Source organism: Chiloscyllium plagiosum, chromosome 31, assembly GCF_004010195.1.
Source record: "Chiloscyllium plagiosum isolate BGI_BamShark_2017 chromosome 31, ASM401019v2, whole genome shotgun sequence".
Lineage (NCBI taxonomy): Eukaryota > Metazoa > Chordata > Chondrichthyes > Orectolobiformes > Hemiscylliidae > Chiloscyllium > Chiloscyllium plagiosum.
In genome coordinates, this window is record NC_057740.1 from 39,506,889 (window position 1) to 39,520,436 (window position 13,548).

At 48.6% G+C, this 13,548-nt stretch overlaps 1 protein-coding gene across 1 annotated transcript in view; it reads right to left on the bottom strand.

Moving 5' to 3' along the window:
* Positions 1-13,548, bottom strand: part of abhd8a (abhydrolase domain containing 8a) — a 28,985-nt gene that overhangs the window by 6,443 nt on the left and 8,994 nt on the right. Inside the window, exons 2-3 of the mRNA XM_043720746.1 lie at positions 5,136-5,897; positions 1,868-2,038 (exon numbers count right to left, since the gene is read on the bottom strand). Of these exons, the coding sequence (XP_043576681.1) occupies positions 1,868-2,038; positions 5,136-5,897 (933 nt within the window). The remainder of the gene's footprint in view (positions 1-1,867; positions 2,039-5,135; positions 5,898-13,548) is intronic.

Genomic DNA, 13,548 nt, shown 5'->3' on the forward strand with positions numbered 1-13,548 from the left:
GGGGGGAGGGCAGTGTCGGGGGACGGGGGGACAGGGTTGGGGGCGGGAGGGGGCTCACGCGCTGTGCTGCTGCAGTCTCCTAAACAGGGAGGAGACCTTAAAAACTCCGAGCCCCAGAGGAAAGGTATTTAATCGATTGACCGAATAATCGGTTGTCTGAACGAAATAGTGCACGCCCATCACGTTTGGATAATCAAGGTTCCCCTGTAAATGGGAAATGATGTTGCAATTTTCCATGCAAAATGTGACCAAACATCATGACAACATTACTGCAGATATCCCAACTAAACCTGAACTGATCCGCAGCCAACATCCACTTTATATAGAAGGTGCCTCCTTTGCCCAAAAAACAATGATAGTACCCAATGGCAAACATGATGGGAACAATAAAACAGAGGAGGAACAGAAACTGGGCTTTTTATTTGACTTGGAGTCACTGTGTTCATTTTTTGCAGGATATCCTTGATCAAAAGAATCAATCCTAGCTTAATCTCCAGGTGCATGTCCCTTATTGTGAAATGACAGTTTACTTTCATCTTCCAGAACAAACTGCGCCTTTCCAAGCCAGTTGGCCAGTTAATGCCAAACTCTATTAGGTTTTCTGCTGTTACTAAAGTCCTGGAACCGAGTGCTGTGCAAACTCAGTTCACACTGCCCTCCACAGCCTCCAGGGTAGACTGCACAACTGGGAGAGATCTGTCAGAAAAATCATGGTAGTTCTTATTTTTAGATTTGCTTTCAATATTATATGTTATTTGACTGGGTTATTGGATGGAATGTCATTTGGAAGTGAAAAAAAAAGAGTTGCAGCAGGGATGGAAACCCCCCCAGAGAATGCTGGAGAAACTCAGCAGGTCTGGCAGCATCTGTCAAGAGAGAAATAGAGTTAATGTTACAGATCCGGTATGAATTCTGAAGAGTCTAATAGGGCTAGACAGAGGAGATGCTGGAAAGATGTTCCAGATGTTGGGTAGACCAGAACCACGGGGTCACGGATAGATCATTTAGGACTGAGATGTGAAGAATTGGGGGCAGCACGCTGGCTCAGTGGTTAGCACTGCTGCCTCACAGCGCCAGGGACCCGGGTTCAATTCCAGCCCCAGGCGACTGTCTGTGTGGAGTCTGCACATTCTCCCTTTATGTGCGTGGGTTTCCTCCAGGTGCTCTGGTTTCCTCCCACAATCCAAATATGTGTAGGTCAGGTGAATTGGCCATGCTCAATTGCCATCGTATTCAGGAACATGTAGTGTTAGGTGCATTAGTCAGGGGTAAATACAGGGGAGGGGAATGGGTCTGGATGGGTTACTCTTCAGAGGGTCGGTGTGGACTTTTGGGCCAAAGGGCCTGTTTCCACAATGTAGGGAATCTGTGCTTCTATGAAATGTCTCCACCCAGAGAGTGGCGAGCCTGTGGAATTCACTACCACAGAAAGCGGTCTAGCCCAAAACATTATCTGATTTCAAGAAATGAATGGATATTACAGTTGAATCTACAGGGATCAAAGGATATGGGGAAAAACCACGAAAAGGCGATTGAGTTGGATGATCAGCCGTGATTGTAGTGCAGTCGGCTCGAAGGGCCGAATGGCCTACTTCTGCTCCTCTGTAAGAGTCATACCAAAAGGAAATGCCATCTGTGTTTCTCTCAGCACAGACTTGCCAAGTGGCTCCAGCATTCTTTGTGTTTGTTTCAGATTTCTAGCATCTGCAGGATTTTGCTTTTATTTGGGAAGTGGTGACCATCCAAACAGAGGAGTCTTCCATTATAGATGGAAAGCTGAGTCCCAGAGGTTAAAGGTTGGAATCTAACCCACCACAGTGGCCAGTTCCGACAGTACCGCCTCACACCGGTCGCTGGTTGTCCTTACTTGAGGAAGCTCCACGCAAGACAGGGTGAGAGGCAGTGTAGGACACAGGTGGGCAGGTTGAAGATGGAGCACAAACTGGGTTCCAGCGCAGTCGGACCTCCTCCATTGATCATCACCACCTTGTGTACTTGATCCGGATACTCGTGAGCCAGAAACGTGCAGAATGAGACCCTGAGGAACAGAGATTCCCAGTAAGATGCCAGGCACACCCTCACCCCTTCCAGCCTCGAAGCTCCCTCTCAACCCAGCCTTCCTTACACCGGCCAGCAACATTACTCCAGTTATCACTCCATATGGACCAGAACCTGCCCAAGGGTAAGAGGAACAAGGGTGACCATGGTGCCCCACCCCCAATCCTGGCACCAGTGGAGGGGGTATCTGAACCAGGGCACGGGTGACCTTAGAATACTGGAGAGTGGCACCCATGTGACCTTTTGCAGAATAGGGCATAGGGATGTGGCACACAGTGTGAACTGCCCCAGGGAGAGGGAGAGGGAGAGCCCTGTGCAATGGGATTTTCCCTGGGGGAGGCCTTACAGTGGGATCTCTGGGGCAGAGGGGGTACAGGATGGGAAGAATTCAGGAAGGAAGAGAGGGTCACAGAGTGGGATTTGCCCCATGGGAGCAGAAGGGGGGAACAGTGGGATTTGCCCCAGGGGGTGTGGGGTGGCACAGTGGGATTTACCCTAGGGGAGTTGGGGGAGAAGAGGCAGTGGCATTTAGCCCAAGGGGGCAGTGGGTGGGGGCTGAAATGGTGGGATTTACCCCAGGAGAGTTTGGGGGAGCAGTGGGATTTACCCTAGGGGAGTGGAGTGGACGTAGGGGTGGGTTGGTCTGTGGGATTTGCCCAGAGGAGTAGGGGGGGGGGGCCTAATGGGATTTACCTCAGGAAAGCATGGGAAGCACACACTAGGATCTGCCCGAGGGAACTCCCTCCCTAAGAGCATTGTGGGGTCCCTACAGCACATGGACTGTAGCGGTTCAAGAGGGCAACTCAACCCCACCTTCTCAAGGGGCAACTAGGGACGGGTGATTAATGCTGGGGCCAGCCAGCGATGCCTGTCTCTCATGACAGCACAAGAGAAAAAAGGGAGAAGGAGTGAGGATGTCCTCCACAGTGTGATTTTCCCCACAGCCCTCTGAGATGGCAGAGACATAAACAGCCTCTGGCCCTTTTTACCTCTAAGTGTGTCAGTGGGCAGCATTTGTGCTTCTAGATCCAAGCGGATTCACTCCCAATCCAGGGATCTCGAGACTCAGACCTCAGTGATGGACTGAGCAAGTGCTGCTCTGTCACAGGGGCTGCTTTTTCAGATCCAATGCCAAAATGGAACGGCTCAGGTGGATGTAAATGATCCCATACTGCTGGGAGTCCTCCCCCATGTCCTGGGATAGTCCCTCAGTCAGCACCACTACAACAGATTATCCAGTTATTGTCACACTGCTGCATGTGGGATCTTGCTGTGCTCAAATTGGCAGCCACATTTCCTATAACAGTTCATCCACATCAGACTCACCTTACTCACTGCCAAGTGTTTTGGGGCACTCTGAGACTATGAAAGGTGTTAAAGAAATCACACCAATGGACAAAAGGCTCCATAGAATCAAAGAATCCCTCCAGTGTAGGAACAGGCCATTCAGCCCATCAAGTCCACATTGACCCTCTGAAGAGAATCCCACCCAGACCCACCTCCTCCGAACCCAACCCAATCCACCGAACCTGCACATCCTTGGACTGTGGGAGGAAACTCACGCAGACACGGGGAGAATGTACAAACTCCACACAGATAGTTGCCTGAGGGTAGAATCAAACCTGGGTCCCTGGCGCTGAGAGGCACCAGTGCAAACCACTGAGTCACCGTGCTGTCCATAGTTGCACAATCTCCTATTTTAATTAATCTATCCCAGGACATCCAAACATCAAAATCCCACATGTTTCTCAGCTCTACCACCACCCCACACAACCGTCAATAGCCCTTCGATCTCACCTGACCCCAGAATCCTTCTTTGACCTATCCCTTCACCTGTCCAGTCCTGAATTAGTCTCTCATCTGGGTTTAAATTTGATATTGTGAAAAAAAACATTCAAAATAAAAAAAAAATTAACAAGTTACAGAGATGGAGGGTCCCTGTAATAGGTCTCAAAACCACTTTTGAAAAGAATGCATCAACTCCCTCTTCTTTCACTCTGTCCTTTTCCTGTGCGGACACTGAGAGGTAGATTTTCGCCAGCATTCTATAGTCCCGCAACATCTTGAGATGAGGGAGAGCCCGGACACCGATGCTCAACTTTGGGAGGCATCGCAGTCCCACAGTATCCTGTCCTCTCACATGACAAGGATGGTGGGCTGGGGAGAGTGTTCTGTAGCGAGAGAAGCTATTAGGTACAGGGCATGTAGAAACATCTAAAGTAGGAGCAGGATTAGGTCATTCGGTCCTTCGATCGTGCTCTGCCATTCATTGCTGAACCTCCAACACAGCACCCTGTCCCACTTCCTCCCCCACACCCTTTGATCCCTTTAGCCCTACGAACTGTACCTAACCCCTTCTTAAAAATATTCAACTGCTTTCTGTAGCAGAGAATTTCACAGGCTCCCCGCTCTATGGATGAAGAAATTTCTCCTCACTTCGGTCCTACCCATTGTCCTTAAACTGTGATCCCCTGGTTCTTGACTCCCCTACCATCAGGAACATCCTTCCTGCATTTATGCTGTCAATTCCTGATGGAGTTTCTATGAGATCCCTCCCTCTCCTCAGTCTTCAAAACTCCAGTGAACACAATACTAAACAATCCAGTCCCTTGTTATGACTTGATTAGATTCCCTACAGTGTGGAAACAGGCCCTTCAGCCCAACAAGTCCACACCGACCTTCAAAGAGTAACCCACCCAGACCCATTCCCCTCTGACTAATGCACCTAACACTATGGACAATTTAGCATGGCCAATTCACCTGACCTGCACATCTTTGGAAATTGGGAGGAAACCAGAGCACCCGGAGGAAACCCACGCAGACACAGGGAGAATATGCAAACTCCACACAGAGTGTTGCCCGAGGCTGGAATCAAACCCAGGTCTCTGGCACTGTGAGGCAGCAGTGCTAACCACTGAGCCACTGTGCTGCCTCTTACATGTCAGTTCTGCCATTCCAGGAATCACTGCCAGGAAGTACACCCTCCATTCAAGGGGCCTCTCACTGACCCTGTGGGCTCAGTGCCAACAGCAGTTGGTGAGTTTACCCACAGGATGGCAGCTCAAGTGTGAACCTACCCATAAGAGTGTCCGATCAGGATGTTACGTTTCTTGCCGTAGCGCCTAAAGATGGCCCTCATGTCCTCAGCGAGGGCATAGAAAGTGTAGGCAGCTCCGATCTTTGGCGCGGTGCTGGAGCCATGCCCAGCAAGGTCTGGGGCCACCACCTCGTATCCCAACTTGCCAAAGAAGTCCAGCTGCTCCTTCCAAATGTCCAGGGAGCCGCCGACGCCGTGGATGAAGAACAGCGCCACGTCCGAGTGGCTCCCCTTGCAGCTGGTGATCCGCTTCTTGCAGTCGATCACCACCGTCTTCTTCGGCTTGCGCTTGCGCCGCTTCACTGTGCCCTGCTCCTGGATGGTGCCGTTGGCCCGGGGTGAGGCGACGTTGGCGTCGGAGAGCTCGATCTCCACTGTGCTGCCAGGCTCGGTGTTGCCATTCTGGCAGTGCAGGATCTCCGAGCGGATCACATCGCCGAGGTTCTCAATCACCACCTGGCCGTTGCGGTAGACAGAGATCTTACGCTTGCAGTGCACCACCCCTTTACCGGACATCTCCTCTCCCTCGCCTCCCTCCTCCGCCACCACGCTCTCCTCCTGCTGCTCTGCCGGGCTCCGGCCTGGCACGATGTGTTTGACTCGCAGGATCCGGCCTGGCTTCACCTCGATGTAGTCATAGCCGTCGCTGGACTCCACGCTGTCGATGGCTCCCACCACGTTCAGCGCCCTGCCCGTGATGCAGCACATGATCCCATCGGTTATACTGGTCAACATGTTGAACCTGAGAACAGACAGAGATTGGAGACAGAGAGGTTAGCACCCCTTTTCCAGACATACCACCACCACTCCCGGGTGTATCCCATTGAACCAATTAACCAATTGTGGGCGGCACGGTGGCACAGTGGTTAGCACTGCTGCCTCACAGCGCTAGTGACCCGGGTTCAATTCCCACCTCAGGCGACTGACTGTGTGGAGTTTGCACATTCTCCCTGTGTCTGCGTGGGTTTCCTCCGGGTGCTCCGGTTTCCTCCCACCGTCCAAAGATGTGCAGGTCAGGTGAACTGGCCATACTAAATTGCCCATAGTGTTAGGTAAGGGTTAATGTAGGGGTATGGGCGGGTTACGCTTCGGCGGGGCGGTGTGGACTTGTTAGGCCGAAGGGTCTGTTTCCACACTGTAAATAATCTAAACAGAAACATATGAACAATAATCAAGAGAAGGCCATTTGGCCCTTCGAGCCCGTTCCGCCATTTAATAAGTTTGTGACTGATCTGATTTTAACCTCAATTCTACATTCCTGCATATTCCCGATAATCTTTCATTCCCTTGGTCATCAAGAATCTAAATGTCTCCGTCTTTAAAATATTTAAGGATTCTGCATCCGTTGCCTTTTGAGGAAAGGAATTCCAAGATTCACAAACTTCCGCGTCAATAAAGTGTTTCCTCCACTTTGTCTGGAATGGGCAACCCCTTCATTTTAAACTCTGACCCCTAGCTCTCGGTTGTCCCGCAACAGGAAACGCCCTTTCCACGTCCAAGTCCTGATCAAGTCCCCCTCAGGATCTTATACCTTTAACTCTTCTAAACTCCAGAGGATACAGGCCTAGCGTGTCTAACCTTCCCTCGTAAGGCAACCCACACATTCTTGTGATTCAGTTTCCAACTCTACAGGAAAAGGGAGGGAACCAGATAAATCTTTGAGGCCTCTTATACTATCTAAGATCATAGCAACCTGACTCTGTAAGGTTGAGGGGGGGCAGTGGCTTAATGTTAATGTGACTGGGTTAGGAATCCAGGTGCCCAGGTAATGTTATGGTGATATGGGCTCAAAATATACCACAGCAAAGGTTGAAGTTTGAATTCAATAAAAATATGCAATTTAACAATAGCCGGCCCAATTGTGACCACGTAGTAGTTGATTGATGTAAAAGCCAATCTGGTTCACTAATATCCTTTTAGGAAAGGAAATCTGTTGTCCTTAGTCAGTCTGGCCCACAGGTAATTCCAGACCCAGAGCAATGTGGTTAGACCTCCTCCTTTAAACTAACTTTGAATCTGTTACAATTCACATCTGACGTGTGTGGGACTTGAACCCAATACTTCTGATCCAGTGCAAGATTACAGAGGTGCTGGAAAAGCAGAGCAGGTCAGGTAGCATCTGAAGAGCAGGAAAATCGACATTTCAGGCAAAAGCCCTTTATGATTCTGATTTTTCAAGCACCACTCTGATCTTGACTCTGATCTCCAGCATCTGCACTTTCATCTCGTTGACACTACCAGTGCAGTATACATTTTCTCATCAACTTGTCCGGAGAGTCTGTTATTCACCCATGGAATGTAGGCATCACTGGCTGGGCCAATATTTATTGCCCGTCCCTAGTTGCCCCTTGAGAAGGTGGGGATGAGCTGCCTTCTTGAACCGCTGCAGTCCATGTGCTGTAGGTTGACCCACAATGCCCTTAGGGTGGGAATTCCAGGATTTTGACCCAGTGACAGTGAAGGAACGGCAATATATTTCCAAGTCAGGATGGTGAGGGGATTGGAGGGAAACTTGCAAGCGGTGGTGTTCTCATGCATCTTACACACTTCTGGAGCAGACGGGACTCAAACCCTGGCCTCCTCGCTCTGAGGTGGAGACACTATCACTACAGCACAATAGTCCTCCCAAAATGTGGTTGACTCTTAATTGAGCAGTTAGGGATGGGCAATGAATAATGGCCTCTTCAGTGAGGGCCACATCCTCCAAATAAATATAAATAAATAAATGTACCTTCTGTCGTGTCCCTTGGGTGCAGAAATAACTATTAATCACAAATTTAAAAATAAAAATTAATCTTGCGACAGACAGCATCTCCAGAAAATTCCAAATTTCGACCACTCTCAGTGTGAACGAGCGTTGCCTAATTTCACTCTCCAAATGTCCCCATACAGGTGAAGTTGTTTCTCTGTTATCCCACACTGTTCCCCCTTTCTTACACAAAACCTTGGATCAAGTCCTCTTTTAACCTTCTAATTTTCAGCGAGTATTGATGTAAAAATCTCCTCATCCTTTAAGTCACAGCTATCATGCCTTATCTAGATGCACAAATTCAGCCAACGCTTTTCAAAATGCAGTCACTATATTGCGGCAGTGAAATGAGGCAAATAGTTTGGGCACAGCAAGTTCCCACAAACAGAAATGAAATGGATGACCAGAGCATCTGCTTTAGATGGTGAGGGGTAAACACTGGGCAGCACACTTGGAATATTTGCCCATTAGGGGCTCTGTAACATATCTGTGAGATGGCACCTCTGACAGTGCAGCACTCCCTCACTGAACCATCAGTGCTACAATGCCTTTGGGTTTCAGTTTACAAACTTCTGTGCTCCTGCGGTGAAAGACTAAACTGACTGAGCCTCAGCTACCAGAGAATGAGGTGGGTTTGATGGGACTTTGGGCTAAACCTAAAGAACACAGACTTTAGTGTTTAAGGATTGACCATTCATTGCCAGACGGGCGTGCTGAAGCATAATGAGTTTCTGTGGTCCTTAACAAAAGTGGATCATCCTGAAACTCTGGAATTGTCTCCTTAAACCTCTTCTTAAGCCTTTCTCTCCTCCTCCTTACAGATGCTCCCCTTTGGCCAAGTCACCTGTTCTAATCTCCCCTTGTATGGTTCAGTACTGGATTTAATTCTCATAGCACTCCTGTGAAGCAGTTTTATCACATTAAAGGTGCTATATAAATGTACATTGTTCTTGTTGAGGGTCTATAGACTGATGCGTGTCAGAGATCACAAATGGCTGTTGGTTAAGTCCTAACTAATATGGGTCATTCAGCAAAGAAAGGCTGGGTTTTCAGATGTGGAAATTCAAATATCGCGATGTACCATCCCCGTTCACATGACCCTTCTCCCAGACAACTTAATTCTTTTATTCATAATTTATCTCTCACCTCACCAACAGGACTGAAAGGTGCTTATCAATTATTTACACCTGTCCTTTCTCACAAACTCTGGCATTCAGCAATAAAAGGAGAATCTTCTTTCTTCCTTTTGCTCATCTGTAATCAGGGGAGAGTGAGATCACAGACCTCCACTGTACCTCCCCAGTTGCACATTCAGGGGCACTGTAGACTAGAACCATTCTAGAAAGAAAACCCAACATCACTGGAAAAGCTCAGCAGATCTGGCAGCATCTGTGGACAAAAATCAGAGTTAATGTTTCAGGTCCAGTGACCCTTCCTCAGAATTGATGGTAGTGAGGAAAATGTCATTTTTTTATGGAGAAGAGAGGGTCGGGGGAGTAAGGAGTAACTCACAGATGGGAGTAGAGGCTCCACCTGTCCCCAGTGTTGCGGACTGAGCTTGATGCCAAGCGACACTCCAAGTAGCTGGACTGTTCCATATCACCTGTCCTTCACGGAGAAATTAGCACAGAGAAACACTTTTGATCATAATCCATCAGGAAGTGGTCAGCATGTAGCATCCTCAAGACCCTGAGGGAAAAGGAGAGGGTGGATCCTGTTGCGTGGTTCCCTGAGCAGACTGTCAAAGTCATTCAGCAGAATGCCTCATCGCCAGAACATCCCAACAAGCTCCAAGACATTGCTCAGCTGGTGGTGAGACAGGCATGCCCGTCAGATCCTTCATGTGTAGCCGGACTCTCTGTACACTGCCCTCGAAGAGGCTGTGGAGGGGTAGAGACTGTCACACATCTGCTGCTAGAATGTGCCTTTGCAAAGAAAGTTTGGAGAGAAATGCAGTGGTTTTTGTCACATTTCGTCTCGAGCAGCTCCATGACACGGGACTCTGTGCTCTACAGTCACAGAATCCCTACACTGTGGAAACAGGCCCTTCGGCCCAAGAAGTCCACACCGACCCACCAAAGAGTAACCCACCCAGATCCATTCCCCTCCATTTATCCCCAGCTGATGCCCCAACACTACACATTCCTGATCACTGTGGGCAATTTAGCATGGACAATTCACCTGACCTGCATAATCCTCGGACTGTGGGAGGAAACGGGAGCACCCGGAGGAAACCCAGGGAGAATGTGCAAACTCCACACAGACTGTTGCCCGAGGCTAGAATCGAACCCGGATCCCTGGCGCTGTGAGGCAGCAGAGCTAACCACTGAGCCATTGTGCTGCCCTGTTCCCTGGGCCACACACAGAAACAAACATCAAGTGCACCTGGAGAACCATCAATTCAGTGAAAGATGCTCTTTGCTCTGCCCAAATCTTGTTGGTCTTCCATAGCTTGCACTAAAGTTTGGGGCAGCTACTGCCAAGGCGCAGTGGGGAAAGACCACAGTCTGAGGTCTTTCTGCCAAAGTTTAACAAGGGTCTGTTCAGTTATCAGACCCTCTCATTGCCTCAATGTACGTGAAGTTTCCTGCACAAGTAAGAAATGCGTTTCGTGTTTACAAATGCAGGAAATGACAAATACCCAATTTTGTTTTGCTGGTATGAAATTGCTTTAATACCTGTGAATGGAGATAAAAGTAATTTTTGCAATAAAAATATTGACCAGAAATTGAGCTGGACTGGTCATATAATTAGAGTGGTTACAAGAGCAAGTCAGAGACTAGGAATATCACAGCAAGTAACTTACCTACTGATCCCCAAAACCTATCCAACATCTACAAGGCATCAGTCAGGAATGTGATGGAATACTCCCCACTTGCCTGGATGGGTGCAGCCCCAACAACACTCAAGAAGTTTGACACCATCCAGGCCAAAGCAGCTGCTTGATTAGCACCACATCCACTCTCTCCTCCACCGATGCTCTGTAGCAGCAGTGTATACTATCTACACAATGCACTGTAGAAATTCACAAAGATCCTCAGACCAACACCTTCCAAACACATGACCCCTTCCATCACAGGTTAAGCCCAATTCTGCCAATCAATCCTTGGCCTCTGTGTGGTTTGTACCACATAGGATGGGGAAATTCCAAGGTGAGCCACTGGGAAAGGCTTCATGAATGTAATCATTTCCCTGCACTTGCTCTATAGTCCCACAAGAGGGCAGACAGGAGAGAGGGATAACCTCATCCAGAGTTTGCCAATTTCACTCTGAAATTAACCAACTGTGAGTCCCTGCTGCTTGTATCAAATGTTAGTAATTGGGAGTTCAATCGTTTTTAAACCTGAACAACTTCCTCTATGTCCTTTACCCACCCCGACACCCTCGGCCCTGTCATGACATGCACCGCCAACCCATTTCACTGACTTATCGTCCTAATTATCCACTTTTCTTTCTCCTTAGCTTATGATCATCAATCCCTTTAACTGCCTAAGCTTCTTTCTCTTTCTGGGCTCTGGCTCCAGCTATCCACTCACTCCTTCCCACCCCCACTCCAGCCCCTGTCTTCAGCATAAATATCACCCTTTTTCCCAGGTACACTCAGTTCTGAAGAAGGGTCACTGGACCCGAGAGGTTAACTTTGCTTTTTCTCCACAGATGCTGCCAGACCTGCCAAGTTTCTCCAGCGATTGCTGTTTTTGTATCATACGTGTTTCTGTCTTGGGCTTGTTACAGTGCTCCAATGAGGCTCAGTGGAGAAACAACAGGGTGCGTAGGTTAGGTTATTTTATTTTAGATTAGGAATAATCTTTGGCACAACATCGTGGGCTGAAGGGCCTACTCTGTGTTGTACTTTTCTATGTTCTATGTTCTAACTAACACTTCATCTTCCGCATAGACACTTTATAACCTTCAACATTGAGTTGAGTAATTTCACAGCATAAAGACCTCCTTCCTCATCTATTACCTAACCACATGTCTCCGGGTCCTGTCACGAAATGGGTTGCTCTCAGCTCAGCTCGGGAGGTGATGGCCTAGTGCCATTATCACCGGACTGTTAATTCAGAGACCTGGGTAATGTTCTGATGATCTGGATTTGAATCCTGCAACAGCAGATGGTGGAATTTGAATTTGGAGGGGAGGATTTAAAAAATTGGCATTAAATGATGGCCGTGAAACTGCCAATTGTTGGGAAAAACCCATCCTGTTCACTAATGCCTGTTTAGGGAAGGAAGCTGCCATCTTTACCTGTTTTGGCTGACATGTGACTCCAGACCCACAACGATGTGGTTAACACTTAACTGCCCTCTGGGCTTTTAATGATGGGCAGTAAATGCTGGCCTAGCCAGTGATGCCCACATCCTGTGAGCCAGTTTTAAAAACCTACTCACGGTCCCCATTAACACCCAGCTAGCTTCCTCTCTTTCCTGGCTTACTATCAACAATCCCTTTGTCTGCCTATCTTCTCTTTTCTTTCCATTTGGGTTCTGTCTCCACCAATCTGCTCACTCCTTTACCCCCCACCGCCCTCTGCCATCAGCATAAATACTGCCCTTTCCCAGCTGCTATTAGGATCAGTGGACCCAAACACTCTCTCGCTCTCCCTCTCCCTCTCTCTCGCTCCCTCTCCCTCTTCACCCCCACAGACATTGCCACAGCTGCTGAGTTTCCATAGCACCTTCTGTTTTCGTTTGTTAGTGTCAGGTGTGAAGTTCAACAGGTGGAGGAGTTACATAGTTTTCGAGAAAACTGAGGGACAAGCTGCAAGGTAATCAGAGGGGTCAGCGAGTGTAGTGGCCATTACCAAGCTGGGGAAACAAACAGATGGATAAATCACCCAGACAGGATGGACCACAACCCAGGGTTTGGAAGGAGATAGCTAAAAAGATTGTGGAGACAAATAAAAACTGCAGATGCTGGAATCCAAGGCAGACAAGCTGGAGGCTAGAAGAACACAACAAGCCAGGCATCATCAGGAGGTGGAGAAGTTAATATTTCGGGTATAACCCTTCCTCAGGACTGGGGGGTGGGTGTAAGGGGAGCTGCAGATAAAGGGGGTGGGGATAGCAGGATGGTGAGGTGGGGATGGATGAAGACAGGTAGAGGTTATGACCTGGTTGTTAGACAGGAGGAATGAATCCGGTTGGTAGCTGAAAGGAAGGGTTGATGAGAGGAATGGAAGGGAGGGGGAGGGGATGGGGAGGGAGGTTATTTGAAATTGGAGAACTCAATGTTGAGTTCTCCGGGCTGTAGGCTGCCCAGGCGGAAGATGAGGTGTTGTTCGTTGTGACAATGGAGGAGGCCAAGAGGATTGTGGGTGATCTTTCGGGAATCGCTGGAGTCAAAGAGGGTCCCCAGAGGACTGGAAAATGTGGAATGCAATACCTTGCTAAAGGCAGGGAGACAGAAGGCAGGAACCTATAGGCCAGTTAACCTAACCTCAATCATTGGGAAGATTCCAGAGGCCATTATTCAGGAAGAGATTGCGGTGTACTTGGAAGAGCACGGTAAAATAGGGCTGAGTCAGCACAGCTTCGTCAAGAGGAAATCACGCCTGACAAATCTGTTAGAATTCTTTGAACAGATAACAAGCAAGTTAGACAAAGGAGAGCCAGTGGTCCCGATCTATATGGATTCCCAGAAG